Here is a 22,241-nt window from a genome sequence, read left to right on the forward strand (position 1 = left end):
TATGTAGTGTTCTATTATAATAGGCTCCTAATAATAAGCTACTAAGAGAGTTATACAGTGTACTTGGTCACTGATGCCTGGGGGTCCTTAGTGAAATTTGGTTGGGGGACCCCCAATCTCACGGCAAAACATTTAAGTGGCACCCCTGTTGACAGTGGACAGAAATTAAAGTTTTGCCATTTGGCGTAGAATAATGTTGCCGTTTTAAAGCAAGTTTTCTGCAATTCTACACATTTTGCCATGGGGCTGCGAGAAACATGATGCAGCTGTACAGCTAATTTCCTGCAATACTACCCATGTTTGCCATGGGGTGAAGAAAAATGTTTGCCGTTTTAAAGCAAATTTCCTACAATTCTACCTATTTTGTAATGACTTATACCATGCTAATATGACATCTGCCCTGCGTGCCCGGTCTGTATTCGGCCATGATTGCTACAAGTTTAGATAGTTGGCTAGACTAAATACCAATCTAAATATTGATAGCTGACATGGCTAATTAAGTGACGGCCAGTGACTGACATAACAATAGAAAATTGGGGGCCCTAACCTGGTGTCAATGAAGCATACTCTCCCCCAGCCTCCAACTGACATGTTCCTGTTCTCATGCTTCTACAAGCAGTGAGTAACAACAGGGTTTTTCCTTTGCATAGTGCCACCCAATGGTTCAAAGTGGAACCAACTGTAAGAAGGGGGCAATATATATACAGCAGTATATAAAAAAGGGCAAATAATTATCCTTGCTACCTATTTGCTGTCAGCAAGTTATAGTGTGGTTGAACTAATTTCACTTAAATTCAAGTGTTGGCCTTATGCTATTTATTATCATACACACCAAAATTACTTGACTTTCTTTATCTGTTCTAACGCCAATAAATGGAGCACTGGTCAAATCACAACAAGTTGCCCCTAAATACTGACCTAAAGTTGGTTTTGTATTTCAACATCTAAAGGTAAAGTTTTAGATTTGGGCAGGGTCAACTGATCCTAGATCCGTACAAAGAGCCAACTTAAGGCGCGAGCGACCGCCCACGTTTGAGAAGGCGCGGTGGGACCTCAGCCAATGGGATTCGGACATATCCGGCTTCGCTGCAGAGGGAAGTTCACTGTTGTTACTTTGGAAAGGAGAACGTTTTTTGATAGTGAATTTGAACACAACATACAGGTTGGTAATTTAATGTCGCTGATGGTGTATTAGCTACATACACATTCTATGACGGCTTATTTTAGGATAGTATGTAGCTACATTTGAAACAATTTTGATTGCTATGCTAGCTATACCTTTGCTTGTGACAGCGCGTTAGCCAAACAAGCTAGTAGAAAAACGTGGTGGTAACGTTACTATTTTGATTCCTGCATCATTTATTTCCTACCTACATCACTCATGTAGGTTGAGTCCTGTCTGGTTGAGTGTGTTTTGTGTGTCAACGGCAGGAGGACTTTCTGGGTGTCTTATCAAACGAGAGAGTGTATATTTACGTCTCAACCCGATAGCATGTAATACTGACATCTCGAGGTGGCTCATAAGTATTGCATTCCAATTGAAGTACAGGTAATGGAGTAAAGTACTTAGGTAAAAATACTTTAATGTACTACTTAAGTCGTATTTTGAGGGGTCTGTACTTTACTGTTTATTTTTTGATTACTTTTACTTCACTACATTCCTAAACCAAATTATGTACTTTTTACTACATACATTTCCCTGACACCAAAAGTTCTCATTACATTTTGAAAGCTTAGCAGGACAGGAAAATGGTCTAATTAACACACTTATCAAGAGAACATCCCTGGTCATCCCTACTGCCTCTGATCTGTTGGACTCACTAAACCCGTTTCGTTTGTAAATTGTCTGAGTGTTGGAGTGTGCCCCTCGCTATCTGTAAATAAATAAAAACTAGAAAATGTGGCTGTCTGCTTTGCTTAAAATAAGGAATTTGAAGTGATTTATACTTGTACTTTTGATACTTAAGTATATTTTAGCAATTAGATTGACTTTTTATACCTAAGTATATTTAAAACCAAATACTTTTAGACTTTTACTCAAGTAGTATTTTGCTTGGTGACTTTTACTTGAGTCATTTTCTATGACGGTGTCTTTACTTTTACTCAAGTATGACAATTGGGTACTTTTTCCACCACTGAGTACAGTAAAAACAGTCACAGCACACTTAAAACAGTATGCTCGTGTGAAATTTAGGGGCTTATATGATTCCATGTTAATGTCATAACATTTGTTTTAGCCATATACCTGGGTCTGGTTTTTGATAGTTAGTTCTCTAGTTACCTTTTTAATAAAGCAATTTATAGAAAGTCTCTATTGAAAATGTTCCTAACATACAGTACATAATTTATATTCAGTTGCCATTAAGGGTGGCTGGAAAAGTTATGTATTTTGTATCATGTGGAGCCTGAAAAGTTTTATTCCAATGCATTGTGTGTGAGATGTAAAAAGTGTAGTAGATCTGGTTTGGCAGAAGCAGTTACTGTGATGTCACCAACAGTAATAGAGCACAGAAGAACAGTGTGGGCTCCAATGTTTGCTTCTCTTCTAAACACTACTGAGTGACCAGACCACAGAGAAGATAATGTCTCTTAACAACTGCTAAGGGTGGTCTCATTTTGTGCAATAACATCTGATGCATTTATGTTTAAATATGAAAAGAATTAGCTAAATTTATTTTGTGCATTTTAGGGCCCTTTAGTTAATGTTCTGGCCTATGGTTCCTGTCATATTTTTGTGAACAGATGCACATTTCATAACACAAATGGGTGATTTTGGCAGCAATTATATATATTTTTTTATTGTTTAAGTTTCTTGAAAAAATGTAACATTATTTTCTTATTTTGTCAGGGACCAGGGTTGGGGTCCATTCCAATTTAATTCAACATTTGAATTCTTGAATTCACTCAAGAAGTGGAGAATTTACATTTGAATTAAATTCAAATTTTATAAATCTTCAAGTTATTGAATTGAAATTAGACTGTGGGCTTTTTGAGTATGAATTGAATTGGAATTATAAAAACATTTAAAGAAAATAACCACTAAAAATGTTTTCATTAGTCCATACAGTCCCAAAATGTTTTGATCAAGTTTTCAAGATAAAGAACTTAAAAAAATACATAAAGTCTAAATAAATACACTTTTAAAAATCAACCACTGCTACACAAAAAAAAGCCTGTTGCAAATTCGCAAGATTTTGGTTCTAGGTGTCCAAGATTAGCTAATACTGATAATCAAGTAACGGGGATACCTATTTAGTTGCACAGCTGAATGTGTCTCCTGCATTTAACCCAACCCTCTCTGAATCAGAGAGGTGCATGGGGCTGCCTTACTCGACGTCCACGGCAGTTGTTAACTGCCTTGCTTATGGGCAGATTGTTCCACCTTGCCAGCTCAGGATTCGAACCAGCAACCTTTTGGTTACTGGCCCAACGTTTTTAACCGCTAGGCTACTTGCCGCCCCCTCAGTTATAATTCGACGGTAGGAAACTATAAGAAGGAAACTACAGACGATCAACCTAGTCTAGGCTAACTCCTGATGGAACCTGCTTGATGCTAGGCTGTCTAAATGGGGGAAGACTCAGTATAGCCTATTGGAGAACTGATCTTTTATTCTTTTGAAATAACGTCAACAATTTAAGAAAACCTTCCTTTACCCAAAGTCCACAAACATATATTCGAAAAAGTATTTTACAACCATATTGACTCAGTCGCATCTTATTTCACACTCTAAATGCATTTTGGACGAAGCGCGCGTGTGTGTGAGCCAGTTGGGTATGCGGCATACCACTATACTCAATCTCTTGTGTGTTGAAAGCTGTGCTCCCATCACAGGTCAACAAGAGGCGTTTGTCCTTAATTTGGTTGGGCTTTTTTTTCTCTCTTTTTAAACAAGTAATTATATATTCACATCGCTGAGCCATAGGGGCTTTCCAGCAGAGATGATGGCAAGACATTAAACAAGTGGTGTGTAACGAGGTGGTCGTAAAACACAACCCGTGGTGTCCCTTACAGACCTGTCATTATAGCTAAAAACAACTAACACACGCCTGCCACCTCCGGACACACACACTCTGTTCTCAGGCTACACACAAGCACATACACACCTGACACACACACACACACCGTCACAACCCCCCACCAGTTTATCCTCATCATCATAAAAGGTGAAGAATGTGTGGTTTATTTCTCAATAGGGTTCGATGAGAGACAAGGAAGAGATGGGGTTTCGGTCTAAGACGGCCCATCACTCCCCTCCTTGCTGTAAGTTCAACTGTATTTGCCATTTACAGTACATGGGCCTACATCTGTGATACAAGCACGTGTTCTGAGATTCTCCATACAGCATGCTTTTAATTCACTTTTAGGTTTAATCTGTTTCTGTGAAACCGGCCCTAAGAGTCAGGGGCGACAGGTAGCCTAGTGGTTAGAGCGTTGGGCCAGTACCCGAAAGGTTGGTGGATTGAATTGCTGAGCCGACAAGGTAAAAATAGGTTGTTCTGCCCCTGAACAAGGCAGTTAACCCACTGTTCCTAGGCCGTCATTGTAAATAAGAATTTGTTCTTAACTGACGTGCCTAGTTAAATAAAACGAGTTGGGCTACTTTTAAAAAAGTGCCTTGTTCTCTACATCCTTGATGAGGTTGGGATGTTGAGGCCTGAGTCCTTTAAACCACTACCCTGGTGTTGTGTGTGTGTGTCTGTTTCTTCTGGCTGCTCGAATGGAATACAGGGTGAGGACAAATTCACTTTGTCCCAGATGGGCCATATGTTTGAAGAGCCTTGTTGTGATTTTTACTGCTTCTGTCACTTTGCAACACCCACAGAACATGTTATTGTTCTACTTCAGCCCTCCATGCCTCTGGAGAAGGGTTGCACTATTCTGGTAACTTTCCCAAAATCCACAGGTTTTCCAGAAATCCAGGATGGAATACTCCTGGAATTGGTAGGAAGTACGGGAATCCTCCATACGGGATTTCTGGAAAACCTGAAAATGTTGGGAATTTTGCAACACTACTTTGGATCCCTTGTCCTGCTAGCACAAGGAATAGTGTTCCCTGAGCTGTGTATCATATCTGTCTGTTTGTCTTCCATAGACCCTGCTCTGCAACAGGCTGCCCCAATAGCACCATGTCCCAGGCCCAGACGGGATCCATGGCTGGCCTAAAGCCCCAGGAGGTAGCCTTCTGGCTAGGAAAGGCAGTGGAGTGGGGCCAGACTGAGAGCCCAGACACCCAGAGAGACACCTGCCTCCACCTGGGCCCTCTCAGGGCCTTCCTCCAGCTCCTCCTCACAGACATACACATGCGGGTAAGTGGACAGTGCCCTGCCCCATCCCAAACAACCCAACACCCATTTTTCTGGCCCCTTCTCCTGTTTGCTAGCAGATTTGAATGTATCAGATAGGTGGATCATATTGCTAAGCTACTGTACACTTAAAAAATATATATATATATTTCACCTTTATTTAACCAGGTAGGCTAGTTGAGAACAAGTTCTCATTTGCAACTGCGACCTGGCCAAGATAAAGCATAGCAGTGTGAACAGACAACACAAAGTTACACATGGAGTAAGTAAACAATTAACAAGTCAATAACACAGTGGGAAAAAAATAAATAAAAGGGGAGTTTCTATACATTGTGTGCAAAAGGCATGAGGAGGTAGGCGAATAATTACAATTTTGCTGATTAATAACACTGGAGTGATAAATGATCAGATGGTCATGTACAGGTAGAGATATTGGTGTGCAAAAGAGCAGAAAAATAAATAAATAAAAACAGTATGGGGATGAGGTAGGTAAAAATGGGTGGGCTATTTACCGATAGACTATAGCTGCAGCGATCGGTTAACTGCTCAGATAGCAGATGTTTGAAGTTGGTGAGGGAGATAAGTCTCCAACTTCAGCGATTTTTTTGCAATTCGTTCCAGTCACAGGCAGCAGAGAACTGGAACGAAAGGCAGCCAAATGAGGTGTTGGCTTTAGGGATGATCAGTGTGATACACCTGCTGGAGCGCGTGCCACGGATGGGTGTTGCCATCGTGACCAGTGAACTGAGATAAGGCGGAGCTTTACCTAGCATGGACTTGTAGATGACCTGGAGCCAGTGGGTCTGGCGACGAATATGTAGCGAGGGCCAGCCGACTAGAGCATACAAGTCACAGTGGTGGGTGGTATAAGGTGCTTTAGTGACAAAACGGATGGCACTGTGATAAACTGCATCCAGTTTGCTGAGTAGAGTGTTGGAAGCAATTTTGTAGATGACATTGCCGAAGTCGAGGATCGGTAGGATAGTCAGTTTTACTAGGGTAAGTTTGGCGGCGTGAGTGAAGGAGGCTTTGTTGCGGAATAGAAAGCCGATTCTTGATTGGATTTTCGATTGGAGATGTTTGATATGAGTCTGGAAGGAGAGTTTACAGTCTAGCCAGACACCTAGGTACTTATAGATGTCCACATATCGGAACCATCCAGGGTGGTGATGCTGGTCAGGCGTGCGGGTGCAGGCAGCGAACGGTTGAAAAGCATGCATTTGGTTTTACTAGCGTTTAAGAGCAGTTGGAGGCCACGGAAGGAGTGTTGTATGGCATTGAAGCTCGTTTGGAGGTTAAATAGCACAGTGTCCAAGGATGGGCCGGAAGTATATAGAATGGTGTCGTCTGCGTAGAGGTGGATCAGGGAATCGCCCGCAGCAAGAGCAACATCATTGATATATACAGAGAAAAGAGTCGGCCCGAGGATTGAACCCTGTGGCACCCCCATAGAGACTGCCAGAGGACCGGACAGCATGCCCTCCGATTTGACACACTGAACTCTATCTGCAAACTAATTGGTGAACCAGGCAAGGCAGTCATCCGAAAAACCGAGGCTACTGAGTCTGCCGATAAGAATATGGTGATTGACAGACTCGAAAGCCTTGGCAAGGTCGATGAAGACGGCTGCACAGTACTGTCTTTTATCGATGGCGGTTATGATATTGTTTAGTACCTTGAGCGTGGCTGAGGTGCACCCGTGACCGGCTCGGAAACCAGATTGCACAGCGGAGAAGGTGCGGTGGGATTCGAGATGGTCAGTGACCTGTTTGTTGACTTGGCTTTCGAAGACTTTAGATAGGCAGGGCAGGATGGATATAGGTCTGTAACAGTTTGGGTCCAGGGTGTCTCCCCCTTTGAAGAGGGGGATGACTGCGGCAGCTTTCCAATCCTTGGGGATCTCAGACGATATGAAAGAGAGGTTGAACAGGCTGGTAATAGGGGTTGCGACAATGGCGGCGGATAGTTTCAGAAATAGAGGGTCCAGATTGTCAAGCCCAGCTGATTTGTACGGGTCCAGGTTTTGCAGCTCTTTCAGAACATCTGCTATCTGGATTTGGGTAAAGGAGAACCTGGAGAGGCTTGGGCGAGTAGCTGCGGGGGGGGGCGGAGCTGTTGGCTGAGGTTGGAGTAGCCAGGCGGAAGGCATGGCTAGCTGTTGAGAAATGCTTGTTGAAGTTTTCGATAATCATGGATTTATCGGTGGTGACCGTGTTACCTAGCCTCAGTGCAGTGGGCAGCTGGGAGGAGGTGCTCTTGTTCTCAATGGACTTCACAGTGTCCCAGAACTTTTTGGAGTTGGAGCTACAGGATGCAAACTTCTGCCTGAAGAAGCTGGCCTTAGCTTTCCTGACTGACTGCGTGTATTGGTTCCTGACTTCCCTGAACAGTTGCATATAGATACATACATACAGTGCCTTGCGAAAGTATTCGGCCCCCTTGAACTTTGCGACCTTTTGCCATATTTCAGGCTTCAAACATAAAGATATAAAACTGTATTTTTTTGTGAAGAATCAACAACAAGTGGGACACAATCATGAAGTGGAACGACATTTATTGGATATTTCAAACCTTTTTAACAAATCAAAAACTGAAAAATTTGGCGTGCAAAATTATTCAGCCCCCTTAAGTTAATACTTTGTAGCGCCACCTTTTGCTGCGATTACAGCTGTAAGTCGCTTGGGGTATGTCTCTATCAGTTTTGCACATCGAGAGACTGAAATGTTTTCCCATTCCTCCTTGCAAAACAGCTCGAGCTCAGTGAGGTTGGATGGAGAGCATTTGTGAACAGCAGTTTTCAGTTCTTTCCACAGATTCTCGATTGGATTCAGGTCTGGACTTTGACTTGGCCATTCTAACACCTGGATATGTTTATTTTTTAACCATTCCATTGTAGATTTTGCTTTATGTTTTGGATCATTGTCTTGTTGGAAGACAAATCTCCGTCCCAGTCTCAGGTCTTTTGCAGACTCTATCAGGTTTTATTCCATAATGGTCCTGTATTTGGCTCCATCCATCTTCCCATCAATTTTAACCATCTTCCCTGTCCCTGCTGAAGAAAAGCAGGCCCAAACCATGATGCTGCCACCACCATGTTTGACAGTGGGGATGGTGTGTTGCTTTTACGCCAAACATAACGTTTTGCATTGTTGCCAAAAAGTTCAATTTTGGTTTCATCTGACCAGAGCACCTTCTTCCACATGTTTGGTGTGTCTCCCAAGTGGCTTGTGGCAAACTTTAACCAACACTTTTTATGGATATCTTTAAGAAATGTCTTTCTTCTTGCCACTCTTCCATAAAGGCCAGATTTGTGCAATATACGACTGATTGTTGTCCCATGGACAGAGTCTCCCACCTCAGCTGTAGATCTCTGCAGTTCATCCAGAGTGATCATGGGCCTCTTGGCTAAATCTCTGATCAGTCTTCTCCTTGTATGAGCTGAAAGTTTAGAGGGACGGCCAGGTCTTGGTAGATTTGCAGTGGTCTGATACTCCTTCCATTTCAATATTATCGCTTGCACAGTGCTCCTTGGGATGTTTAAAGCTTGGGAAATCTTTTTGTATCCAAATCCGGCTTTAAACTTCTTCACAACAGTATCTCGGACCTGCCTGGTGTGTTCCTTGTTCTTCATGATACAAATTACTAATGATGATAAATACAATCCACCTGTGTGGAATCAAGTCTCCGTATAAATGTACCTGCACTGTGATAGTCTCAGAGGTCCGTTAAAAGCGCAGAGCTGAGCAGAGCTCTGCGCTTTTAACGGACCTCTGAGACTATCACAGTGCAGGTACATTTATACGGAGACTTGATTCCACACAGGTGGATTGTATTTATCATCATTAGTAATTTAGGTCAACATTGGATCATTCAGAGATCCTCACTGAACTTCTGGAGAGAGTTTGCTGCACTGAAAGTAAAGGGGCTGAATAATTTTGCACGCCCAATTTTTCAGTTTTTGATTTGTTAAAAAAGTTTGAAATATCCAATAAATGTCGTTCCACTTCATGATTGTGTCCCACTTGTTGTTGATTCTTCACAAAAAAATACAGTTTTCTATCTTTATGTTTGAAGCCTGAAATGTGGCAAAAGGTCGCAAAGTTCAAGGGGGGCGAATACTTTCGCAAGGCACTGTACATTTACCTAGAGGTTCCTGTAGATCTGCTAACCATTGAATGGGTAGGAGAAGAGGAACGGGTAGTGTCTGGACCGGATCAGGGGCCGTATGTTTTAAGCTTCTCAGAATAAGAGTGCTGATCTAGGATCAGATGCCCGTCCCCTGTCCACTTAATCTCATTCATTGTGATCTAAAAGGCAAAACTGATCCCAGGTCAGCACCAAACTCTGAAAGGTTTAGAAGAGTTGTGGACTGTGTGTAAGAACAGACTCACTGACAGAACACCCAGGCTCATCCAGTTAATTAGTGCAGTTCATCAATTAGGCTGATCCATTAAGAGCTCGGTTGAAGCCCCCCCCCCACCACCACACACACACACACACCTGAGGTCTCCCTCTCTAACACTGGCTGGTCTGTGTGACTAGTTGGCAGTGCTGCAATGTTGAGTTAGCCAGCTAATAGTTGTCAGGGGACTGCCAACGCTAACCTAATGTATCCTTGCATCAAGTGTACCAGATTTTGTAGAGGGGGAGTGACTCTGTGAGGATCCAGTGTTAGAGGGGCTGTACCTTCCAACCAACCATCATGCTCTTTCTCTCTTTTCTCTTTTTGCTCTCGCTCTCGCTCTCGCTCTCTCTCTATTTCTCTCTCTCTATTTCTCTCTCTCTATTTCTCTCTCTCTATTTCTCTCTCTCTATTTCTCTCTCTCTATTTCTCTCTCTCTATTTCTCTCTCTCTATTTTCTCTCTCTCTATTTTTTCTCTCTGCTTTGGTCAAATTACATGAAAATAGGGCTCTTTGTCCACGCACACCAGTGATGGGTTTGGTGTCGAAATGAGAATGCATAAGCAGAAAAGAACTCCATAGCTACTGTGAAATATGGTGGTGGATCTTTGATGTGGGGCTATTTTGCTACCACTAGTCCTGTGGCCTTTGTATAGGGCGTCATGAACTACCCAGTACCAGGACATTTTAGCCCAACACCTGGTTGCCTCTGCCAGGAGGCTGGAATTTGGCCGCATGTGTGTGTGTGTGTGTGTGTGTGCAACATTGCACACATTAAAATCCGCAAAGGAATTATTAATTGGCCACAAAATCAACATTTTGCAATGGCCATCTCAATCTCTGGAGTGGAGTTGAAACCCATTGAAAACCTATGGTTTGAATCGAAGAGGGCAGTCCAAATAAACAGACAAAGGACATCAAGGATCTGGAAGGATTCTATGGAGGAATGGAGGAATGGTCGAATATCCCTCCCAATGTGCTCTCCAATTTTAGAAAAAGGCTCGCTGCCGTTATCCACGGAAGAGGAGGTATTGAAAATAGGTGTCAATAATGTTGACTTTTTTTTTTTTTTTTTTCTGAACAATTATATTATTATAAAATATATATATATTTTTTGCATACAATACAGCACGGTATTTGAATTATTTATTTTCTACAGTAATATTTGCTCACCTTTATCAAGGGGTCAATCATTTCGACCCCACTTTGTCAGCCCCAGGGTGAGAGCATCTGCAATGTGAGAGCGAGGGAGGGAGGGAGGGAGTGAGTGAGTGTGAAGGAGAGAGGGAAGGATCGCTTAATTGGAGTGAAATCCTTTCCCGGCAGAGGGCTCATAAAAGAGTGGTTAAGTAAAATACTTCTCGGCACCAGTGTTGCCTTCTTTGATGACTAGAAGACTTTATTGTGGCTTTCGCCTCGAGGATGAAAAAAATATTCCAATTAATATCCATTTCCTAATTTGCTTTGGGTTAGGACCCAAGGAGCTGTATGTGTGTTTGGTTTTCCTTCTGGCTGGTGGGGGCCTGCTGGATACACTCATACACACTCACTTAAGAGTCAGCTTCACAAGTCTGTGTGCGTGTGTGCATGCATGTGCGAACGAGTGAGTGTGAGTTGGTGTCAGTGTGTGCGTGACAGTGTGTGCATACGTGGAGTACGCAGCTCTTAGATACTTACCTATACCACTGACACCTTCCATGGGAATGAATGTCTCCAGTACTGCCCAAGGGAGGCAAGGGTTGAGTCTCAAATGCACCCCATTTCCCTGTACACAGTAGTGCACCATTTTCAGCCAGGGCTCATAGTAGTGCACTATAGATCAGTGGATTGACGTTGCTTTGTCATATCTTTGCCCTGATGACATCGTTGGACAGACAAAGGGTCCCATAAACTCCCTGTGATCACCACGCAATCAGCCACTTCTGTTCCTAGATGTCTGGGTATGCACAGTAGATACAGCATGTCTAAAGCTCGGCTTTTTATGAGGGACAGTATTAGTGTGCCCAGTCACTAACGTGATGCTGATTTGGCTCTGGTAATTGGTGATAATTATTTTCTGTTGCGACGGCTCGTTCTTTCTTTGAGGCCTGTATGGTATGTTTCAATAGCCTCAAACTGTAATAAAGATCTTATTGTAAATAAATATTCCTTCTGGGTTGCGTCATATAAGGGGCGCGCGCACACACACAGGCGTGTCATGTTAAACTGAGACCATGTGTTATGTACAGGATTGAAAAGAGTGTGACGCTTTGAGTGTGTTCCAGTGTACAGTACATTGGCAGGGCAAGCACATGTTGAAGTGATGCATAGAGAGACCATCGAAAAGAAATGCGACAACAGTACCGCCCTGGCTGTGTCACACACAAGATGCTAGGTCTACATTTTTAAGAGATGCTACATCGTTAACGCCCCAGGTTCCAATGAATGACATCAGGGACTCTGTTTAAGACTGGAGAAATACATGCTTCCTTCCTTCCTCTCTACCTTGGGTAATCATAGGTTGGTAACCTTGCTTTCTCTAATCAAATCAGGTAGAGATCAGTGATTTCTGAACATTCCGTAGCGTCACACCCTTCTGAACAGACCCGTTGTGTCATTGGTCAGTATTAAGCTAGCAACGACTAGCTGCCATTCCCTACAGTGTTCTGCTACAAGCTCTCCATTTTTAATTGGCTGGAGAGAAATGTTTTAAATGGCCCCTTGTTGCTGTGAGCTGAAGAGTCTTCCACGCACAACCAGATGCTCGCTTAAAAAAGCACACACACTCACACACTCACACACTCGCGTACAGTTTGTAAGCGGGCAAAGCTGAGCCCCAACACCCCAAACTACCTGGCCCGTCACACCCATCTGTTTTGTGTATCTCTCACACTTCTCAACACATGATGTGTTCTCGCTCTGGGGGAAAATTAAATCCTGGAAATGTTTATGGGTGAAATGTGAAAAACAAACTTGTACTAAACTTATGAATGCTTTGTTTTTTATTTTTTTTACTTTAGTTACTTAAGATTGCACAAGTGGGTCTTGGCAATCTGTTTGGGAAACCCTGTCATGGTACTGTATATGCTACAGTACACACTGTAGTTGTGTATGCTATAGTACACACGGTAGTTGTGTATGCTACTGTACACACTATAGTTGTGTATGCTATTCTATGCGAGGAAATTGCCAAGAAAGTGACGATCTCGTACAAGGCTGTGTACTACTCCCTTCACATAACAGCGCAAACTGGCTCTGACCAGAATAGAAAGAGGAGTGGGAGGCCCCGGTGCACAACTGAGCAAGAGGACAAGTACATTTGAGTGTCCAGTTTGAGAAACAGACACTTCACAAGTCCTCAACTGGCAGCTTCATTAAATAGTACCAGCAAAACACTAGTCTCAACAGTGAAGAGGTGACTCCGGGATGCTGGCCTTCTTGGGACAGCCTTGGTTTGGCCCACCGGACAGAGGAACTCTGCCCAGCAGGCCAGCATCCCGGAGTACCTCTTCACTGTTGACGTTGAGACTAGTGTTTTGCGAGTACTATTTAATGAAGCTGCCAGTTGTGGACTTGTGAGGCGTCTGTTTCGGTAGATATTTGCCGTTTCCACCTAGAATAGTAATTTACATTATTAACAATGTCTACACTGTATTTCTGATCAATTTGATGTTATTTTAATGGGCAAAAAATGTGCTTTTCTTTCAAATACAAGGACATTTCTAAGTGACCCCAAACTTTTCAACGGTAGTGTATGCTACAGTACATTCAGTCAGTCAGTTACAGGGTATTGTCCCAGATGGCACCCTAATCCCATGCACTACTTTTGAACAGATGGGTCCTGGTCAAAAGTAGTGCATTACATAGGGAATAGGGTGGCATTTGGGACACAGCCTTGTTTTGGCCCAGTCATTTTGGTGTGGAGTGTATGTTAGTGTCCGTGCTTTGTGCGTTTCCAGAGCTCCACCACAGAGACCATGAGGACTATTCCCTTCGTAGGCCAGTTCCTCGGCCGCCTCTGCTGGAACCCCTATGTCACTGCGGATGGTGAGTGGACTGTCAATAGGGTATGGTTCGGTGGATGGATGGATGGATGCCTTGCCTAATGTGTTGTCTTGTGTTTTGTTGTGTGTCCTGTGTTCAGCTGAGAGCCGCTCACTCCTGCTCCAGAGTCTGTGGAGTCTGTATTCAGAGGAACCTCATAACGCTGTCGAGAGGAAGGCCAACCAGTGGATACGGGTAATATAATCTATCAATATATCAATCATTCTATCCCTTCATCAATCACTTTTTGTATGCACAAAAAAAAAAAATGTTTAGCACTTACACCTGTGTCTTTGTCTATGATTCCATAGCTTACAGTGAGACATACAGTACCAGTCAAAGTTTGGACACCTACTCTACTCATTCAAGGGTTTTCATTTATTTGTACTATTTTCTACATTGTAGAATAATAGCAAAGACATCAAAACTATGAAATAACACATATGGAATCATGTAGTAACCAAACAATTGTTAAACAAATCAAAATATATTTGAGATTCTTCAATGTAGCCACCCTTTGCCTTAATGACAGCTTTGCACAATTTTTGGCATTCTCTCAACCAGCTTCACCTGGAATGTTTTGCCAGCAATCTTAAAGGAGTTCCCATATATGCTGAGCACTTTTAGGCTGCATTTCCTTCACTTTGCGGTCCAACGAGGTCCAACTCATCCAAAACCATCTCAATTGGATTGAGGTCGGGTGATTGAGGCCAGGTCATCTGATGCAGCACTCCATCACTCTCCTTCTTGGTCAAATAGCCCTTGCATAGCCTGGAGGTGTGTTGAGTCATTGTCCTGTTGATAAACAAACAATAGTCCCACTGAGCGCAAACCAGATGGAATGGAGTATCGCTTCTGAATGCTGTGGTAGCCATGCTGGTTAAGTGTGCCTTGAATTCTAAATAAATCACTGAGTCTCACCAGCAAAGCACCATCACACCACCACCTCCATTTCTCACGGTAGGAACTACACATGTGGAGATCATCCGTTCACCTAATCTGCGTCTCACAAAGACATGGCGGTTGGAACCAAAAATCTCAAATATAGACTCATCAGACCAAAGGACAGATTTCCACCGGTCTTTGACCATTGCTCGTGTTTCTTGACCCAAGAAAGTATCTTCTTATTATTGGTGTCCTTCAGTAGTGGTTTCTTTGAAGCAATTCGAAAGTCTCCTCTGAACAGTTGATGTTGCGATATGTTTGTTATTTAAACTCTGTTAAAACATTTATTTGGGCTGCAATTTCCGAGGCTGGTAACTCTAATGAACTTATCCTCTGCAGCAGAGGTAACTCTGGGTCTTCCATTCCTGTGGTGGTCCTCATGGGAGCCAGTTTCATCATAGTGCTTGATGGTTGTTCGACTGCACTTCTTGAAATGTTCCATATTGACTGACCTTCGTGTCTTAAAGTAATGATGGACTGTCCTTTCTCTTTGCTTATTTGAGCTGTTCATGCCATAATATGAACTTAGCCCTATTTGGTAAAATACCATCTTCTGTATACCACCCCTACCTTATCACAACACAACTGATTGGCTCAAGTGCATTAAGAATGAAAGAAATTCCACAAATTCAGTTTTAACAAGGCACACCTGTTAAATAGCATTCCAGGTGACTACCTCATTAAGCTGGTTGAGAGAATGCCAAGCGTGTGCAAACCTGTCATCAAGGCAAAGGGTGGCTACTTTGAAGAATCTCAAAAGTAAAATATATTTTGATATGTTTACAATTTTTTGATTACTACATGATTCCATATGTGTTATTTCATAGTTTTGATGTCTTCACTATTATTCTACAATGTAGAAAATAGTACACATAAAGAAATACCCTTGAATGAGTAGGTGTGTCTAAACCTTTGACTGGTACTGTATACTTTAACAGCCATAGTAAGTTCTCTTAAAGCAAAGAGTATTTTGTATGAAGTGATTTGAGTGCCAACAGAAACTGTATTTGTAATCAATATCTTTGAATTTTTATGCACAAAATGATTCATTGAATTCATAAATGTAACTTGTATTTCATGATTTGAAACTAAATTGAATGGATATTGCATTCAATTTTAAAATTCAATTTAAATGTATCCGTTTCATTGTGATAAATATCAAATCAAATGTAATTGGTTGTGTACACATATTTTGCAGATGTTATTGAGGGTGTAGCGAAATGCTTATGTTCCTAGCTCTGACAGTGTTTTCGGGGCAGAGGTCCTGAGTTCGAGTCTCAATATGAGCTGAAATAGGGGGAAGCGATATTTAGTATTTATTAGGATCCTCAATAGCCAAGGCAGCAGCAGCTACTCTTCCTGGGGTCCAAACAGGATTAAAACAATTACATCACAACAAAACAACAGCCTTTATCAAAAACACAACAATATATTGTACAAAAATTACATATTTACTCTTATTACACATTTACAATATACAATTTATTTGTAATACTTACATTTATTTATACTACAATATTGTAATGTTTGTGTAGAGTGCGTGTGTTAGGGTGTGTGTTCTCAGTTCTCAATGCATGTAGACCAACCATCTCACCATGGTAACTTATTTTCGTAGCATAGGCTGTACTACAGTAATATAAAGGCCGAATGTGTGTCTTAATTTACCCATGTCCGTCTGGCTTTCGGGGGTCACCTTTATTTTGTAATTTTAAAGAGAAAAAAAAAAAAATGTTTTATTGCAGCTGCAGAGTTTTAAAACAGCCTATCACTCGAATATTGTTTCTTTTTAAATCGGTGCACGCATGAGCGCACTTTCGCAGTCTTTCTCTCTCTCCACCAATTCAAATTGCATCCAAAATACATCATCCAGTTCTAGATTGATACTTTATTTAGCCCGATAGATGTCCTAGCCTACCTCTTTCAGGTAATAGTCAATGCAGTATTAGCCTTATATTTAGCTAATTAATGATGGGTTATGTATAATAAGCTTCTAATTTATAGCCTTTGTCTCTTGCGCAATATGCACGCACCTGTCTGCTGGCCTCTCTCCTTAAAAAACTTTCCTGAGCTCTTGGAGTCCCATGCTGGAAAAGCAAGACTAGAATAGCTTGCTGGATATTTTTTGTTGTGCATTTCTTATACCAATAGATTATTTGAAGAGGGACACAAGCTCTTGTTTGCTGAATGTTAAATACAGCAGCCAATAGAACTCACGGGTAGTTTGAAAGAAGAGCGAATGCGCGATGGCGGTAGGCTATAGCAGTTATTCATTCACACCCATAACCTTTCAACCTTTGTGAAGAGAAGAAAGCCTCTGCATCTAATTCTAGTCCTTTATTATTCAACGATGACGATAAGGACAACTGAAATGATTTAATTTAACTGTTGAAAGCAAGGAAGAAATTAAGTAACAATCGAGAAAGAAAAAAGAGGTAGTCTAATAACATTAGGGGAAATGTACAGTGCATTCGGAAAGTATTCAGCCCCCTTCACTTTTTCCACATTTTGTTACGCTACAGCCTTATTCTAAAATTGATTTTTTTTAAATCCCCTCCACCTACGCACAATACCCCATAATGACAAAGCAAAAACACATTTTCAGAAATGTTTGAACGGCTTTTTTTTTTAACTGAAAAAAAAAAAAGTACCTTCTTTACTTACATAAGTATACAGACCCTTTCCTATGAGACTCGAAATTGAGCTCAGGTGCATCCTGTTTCCATTGATCATCCTTGAGATGTTTCTACAACATGATTGGAGTCCACCTGTGGTAAATTCAATTGACTGGACATGATTTGGAAGGGCACACACCTGACTATATAAGGTCCCACAGTTGACAGTGCATTTCAGAGGAAAAAAAACAAGCCTTGATGTCAAATGAATTGTCCGTAGAGCTCCGTAGATTGTGTTGAGGCACAGATCTGGTGAGGGTACCAAACAATTTCTGCAGCATTGAAGGTCCCCAAGAACACACTGGCCTCCATTCTTAAATGGAAGAAGTTTGGAACCACCAAGACTCTTCCTAGAGCTGGCTGCCCGACCAAACTGAGCAATTGGGGGAGAAAAACCTTTGTCGGAGAGGTGACCAAGAACTCGATGGTCACTCTGACAGAGCTCCAGAGTTCCACTGTGGAGATGGGAGAACCTTCCAGAAGGACAACCATCTCTGCAGCACTCCACCAATCTGGCCTTTATGGTAGAATGGCCAGAAGGAAGCCACTCCGGCCTGCTTGGAGTTTGCCAAAAGCCACCTAAAGGACTCTCTCAGACGATGAGAAACAAGATTCTCTGCTCTAATGAAACCAAGATTGATTGACGTGTCGCGTCTGGAGGAAACCTGGCACCATCCCTACGGCGAAGCATGGTGGTGGCAGCATCATACTGTGGGGATGTGTTTCAGCGGCAGGGACTGGGAGACTAGTCAGGATTGAGGGAAAGATGAACGGAGCCAAGAACAGAGAGATCCTTGATGAAAACCTGCTCCAGAGCGCTCAGGACCTCAAGACTGGGACGAAGGTTCACCTTCCAACAGGACAACGACCCTAAGAACATGGCCAAGACAACACAGGAGGGGTTCAAACCCTTTGTTATGGCAAGCCTAAATAAGTTCAGGATTAAAAATGTCTTACGTCACCATAATAAGTTGCATGGGTTCACTCTGTGTGCAATAGTGTTTAACATGATTTTTGAATGACTACCTCATCTCTACCCCACACATACAATTATCTGTAAGGTTTCTCAGTCGAGCAGTGAATTTCAAACACAGATTGAACCATGAAGGACAGGGAGGTTTTCCAATGCCTCGCAATACAGAGTTTAATGTCTGTGATAGGAGAACTGAGGATGGATCAAAAACATTGTAATTACTCCACATTACTAACCTAATTGATAGAGTGAAACGATGGGAGCCTGTACAGAATAAAAATATAAAGACACTAAAGTAATACTGCAAAAAATGTGGCAAAGCAATTCACTTTTTGTCCTGAATACAACGTGTTATGTTCAGGGCAAATCCAATACAACACTCTCCTGAGTACCACTCTCCATCTTTCAAACATAGTTGTGGCTGAATCATGTTATGGATATGCTTGTAATCGGTAAGGACTGGGGAGTTTTTCAGGATAAAAAAGAAACGTAATGGAGCTAAGGACAGGCAAAATCCTAGAGGAAAACCTGGTTCAGTCTGCTTTCCACCAGACACTGGGAGATGAATTCACCTTTCAGCAGGACAATAACCTAAAACACAAAGCGAAATATACACTGGAGTTGCTTACTAAGAAGACAGTGAATCTTCCTGAGTGGCAGAGTTACAGTTTTGACATAAATCTATCCTGAAAATCTATGGTAAGACCTGAAAATGGTTGACAGATCTTGAAGAATTTTTTTAAAAGATCAATGGGCAAATATTGCACAATCCAGGTGTAGAAAGTTCTTAGGGACTTACCCAGAAAGACTTATAGCTGTAATCACTGCCAAAGGTGCTTCTACAAAGTATTGACTCAGGGGAGTGAATACATATGTAAATTAGATATTTCTGTATTTAATTTTCGATAAATTTGCAAAAATGTCTAAAAACATGTTTACACTTTGTCATTCTGGGGTATTGTGTCTAGATGGGTCAGAGAAAATATAAATGTAATCCATTTTGAAAATCAGGCTGTAACACAACAACATCTGTAATAAGTCAAGGGGTATGAATATTTTCTGAAGGCACTGTAACTCAATGCTAGTCAGCCTGCAAACTAAACACTTCTAATATAAATACAAAAAATGTGTATAACTAACCGAAGATAGACGACAGCCTGTCCTTTCCAATGGGAACAAATGAGTCAGTGGGCAGAACAAGCAATAATGGGGTGGGCCAAGCCAAGCTAGCGAGATACTATTGACACGTTCTAGCATTAATTAGCATATTTCCATTAGGGAACACCTACTCTGTGAAGTACACGTGTGCAATAACTCAATTAGACTTTGCACTCCTAAACAACACCGTTTTGGAAACGTCTACAAAACTTAGTCCACTCTGTTCTTAACCGATTCTAGTTTTGGTAACAGAGAACTGTATTGCGATCAAATGTTTTCATCGATGAGAGAATTTGCAGAATGTCTGCCAACATCCATCTTCAACAACTGCTGACCACTGGACTTCCTCTAACTACCATATCAATACCATATTATGTCCCGTGTGGCTCAGTTGGTAGAGCATGGTGCTTGCAATGCCAGGGTTGGGGGTTCGATTCCCACGGGGGACAAGTACGATAAAAAAATTGTATGAAAATGTATCCTACTGTAAGTCGCTCTGGATAAGAGCGACTAAAATGTCATGTAAATAAGTGGAAACGCCAAACGGATGCTTCACATTTATACATCTGGTGAAATATTTGTCTCATTGTTCTAACAGTGATGAATATGATTGAAGACAATGTGTGGGCTTGCCTCAGCTCAATAAAAAAATGTGTAGCCTACCATAGCCATTTATCTTTAATATATTGAATGAGTGAATTATTTCAAAAAGGCATAAAACGTATTTGGTTGTAATGTTTCACATCAAGGGTGGTCCATCCTCCAGGAGAGCTACTGGGTGTGCAGGCTTTTATTCCTAACCCCTCTAACAAACCACAATTTAGAAATGAGCTGCTCAATCGAACCTTGATAAACTGACCGATGTGTTTGAGCAGGGCTTGATTAGAAGCCTGCACACCCAGTATCTCTCCAGACTGAGGGTTGACCACATGTGTTTTACACAGTTGCCTAACAGGTATTCTACTTTGGGGGGTTAAGTGTCTTGCTCAATGACAGGGGATGGAACATGGGATCTGAGAGCAGTATTCCAGTGTTGAGACACCAGCAATTGTTGGTCGTGGAAATTTGGTGAAAAGTCATAATTCCATCTTTCAAAATGTGTATGAACCCTGAACCAAGCAGCGTGTCGTCCTTTACATTAACTTCCTGATCTCCTACTGGTCAGTTCAAGATCGGTGCAATGTGAAAACACAGTTTTCTTTACCCCATGTCATTATAATCACACGTAATAATCATTAATCGGAATGATAGGATGGCTGTAATATGCTATATAGCCTCCTCGACAGTGTTGATGAAATACGAACGCTATAGGTGGGTTGGAAAAATTACAAGCTCGCAACACACGTTCTTCATTGTAACTACATGTAACAAATAATTGAGGTCTGGTTCGAACTTTAGCAAACACACTGGCATGAAAACGGCCACATAGGCCAAGTGAACAAATTTGACAATCTTACTTCCTCATCTCTCTCCCTCTGCTGTCTATTTTCTCCTTTCTGCACCCTGGTCAAAAATGGTGCGAGCCCTAGCAAAGTCAATTTCGGGACTCTGGTGCCCCCATTTAAATTCTCATTAGAACCTCTTGGTGATCAATGCCAATGTGGGAGAATTTCTTGAGTTAGAATTCAGCGGGAACACTGGACACAAGGAGGACCTCAGCAAGGGCCGCTAGCTGAGTGTGTGCTGGGAACACGTCACAAATTCCACTGACACAGACTCCCGTCACATAGCCTACATCCTCCCTGCAGACAGTCAGAGAGAGAGCAAGTGGTTTGGAGGATTGAGGAGATGTTTCGGATAATCAAGTCTTTAAAAAAATATATATATATAAATATATATAAAAATGGAATTGTCAATACACCTGCATTTTCAGAATGCAACACCCAAAACATTTTGTGCTAATAAATGTTTTGTGAAAAATTATGAATTTTGGGTTAATGCAACCCCTGGAACTTTAGGTAAGTGGGCTAACAGTCTTGTGACATTAAAGAGACCTGGTTTGAACCCAGTCAGTCACCAGAGCAAGATTAAATAGGGAGGAGTAATGCTATCCGTAGAAGGGCTATGACAGGGCTATTAAACTATGCTGAACAACAATATAAATGCAACATGTTTCATGAGCTGAAATAAAAGATCCCAAAAATATTCCATATGCACAAGAAGCTTATTTCTCTATTTTGTGCACAAATTTGTTTATATCCCTGTTAGGGAGTATTTCTCCTTTGCCAAGATAATCCATCCACTTCACAGGTGGTGTACATGATCATTACACAGGTACACCTTGTGCTGGGGACAATAAAAGGCCACTTTAAAATGTGCAGTTTTTGTCACATAACACAATGCCACAGATGTCTCAAGTTTTCAGGGAGCATGCAATTGGCATGCTGACTGCAGGAATTCCACCAGGGCTGTTGCCAGAGAATTGAATATTAATATCTTTACCATAAGCCGCCTCCAACATCGTTTTAGAGAATTTGGCACTTCGACCAACCGGCCTCACAGTACGTCCAACCACAGACCATGTGTAACCATGCCAGCCCAGGACCTTCACATCCGGCTTCTCCACCTGCAGGGTCATCTGAAACCAGCCACCCGGACAGCTGATGAAACTAAGGAGTATTTCTGTCTGTAATAAAGCCCTTTTGTGGGGAAAAACCAAGTGTGGCTACGGCCCGCGCAGTCGTGAAATCAGTAGATTAGGGCCTAATGAATTTATTTCAATTGACTGATTTCCTTACATGAACTGTAACTCAGTAAAATTGTT

At 41.8% G+C, this 22,241-nt stretch overlaps 1 protein-coding gene across 4 annotated transcripts in view; it reads left to right on the forward strand.

The window, feature by feature from the left end:
- Positions 1-1,007: 1,007 nt before the first annotated feature.
- fancc (FA complementation group C) overlaps positions 1,008-22,241 on the forward strand; it is a 42,165-nt gene continuing 20,931 nt past the window's right edge. For 2 of the 4 annotated variants that reach the window (XM_090237912.1, XM_021606436.3), the window contains exons 1-5: positions 1,035-1,162; positions 4,195-4,261; positions 5,094-5,307; positions 13,645-13,732; positions 13,830-13,924. In XM_090237912.1, the coding sequence (XP_090094038.1) occupies positions 5,128-5,307; positions 13,645-13,732; positions 13,830-13,924 (363 nt within the window). In that variant the 5' untranslated portion in view covers positions 1,035-1,162; positions 4,195-4,261; positions 5,094-5,127. Of the gene's footprint in view, positions 1,163-4,194; positions 4,262-5,093; positions 5,308-13,644; positions 13,733-13,829; positions 13,925-22,241 lie in introns of all 4 variants that reach the window. The other 2 variants (XM_021606437.3, XM_090237911.1) reach the window with 2 other exon arrangements.

The sequence above is a fragment of the Oncorhynchus mykiss genome, chromosome 6, assembly GCF_057628025.1.
Source record: "Oncorhynchus mykiss isolate SJ-2025 chromosome 6, ASM5762802v1, whole genome shotgun sequence".
NCBI classification, from domain to species: Eukaryota; Metazoa; Chordata; class Actinopteri; order Salmoniformes; family Salmonidae; genus Oncorhynchus; species Oncorhynchus mykiss.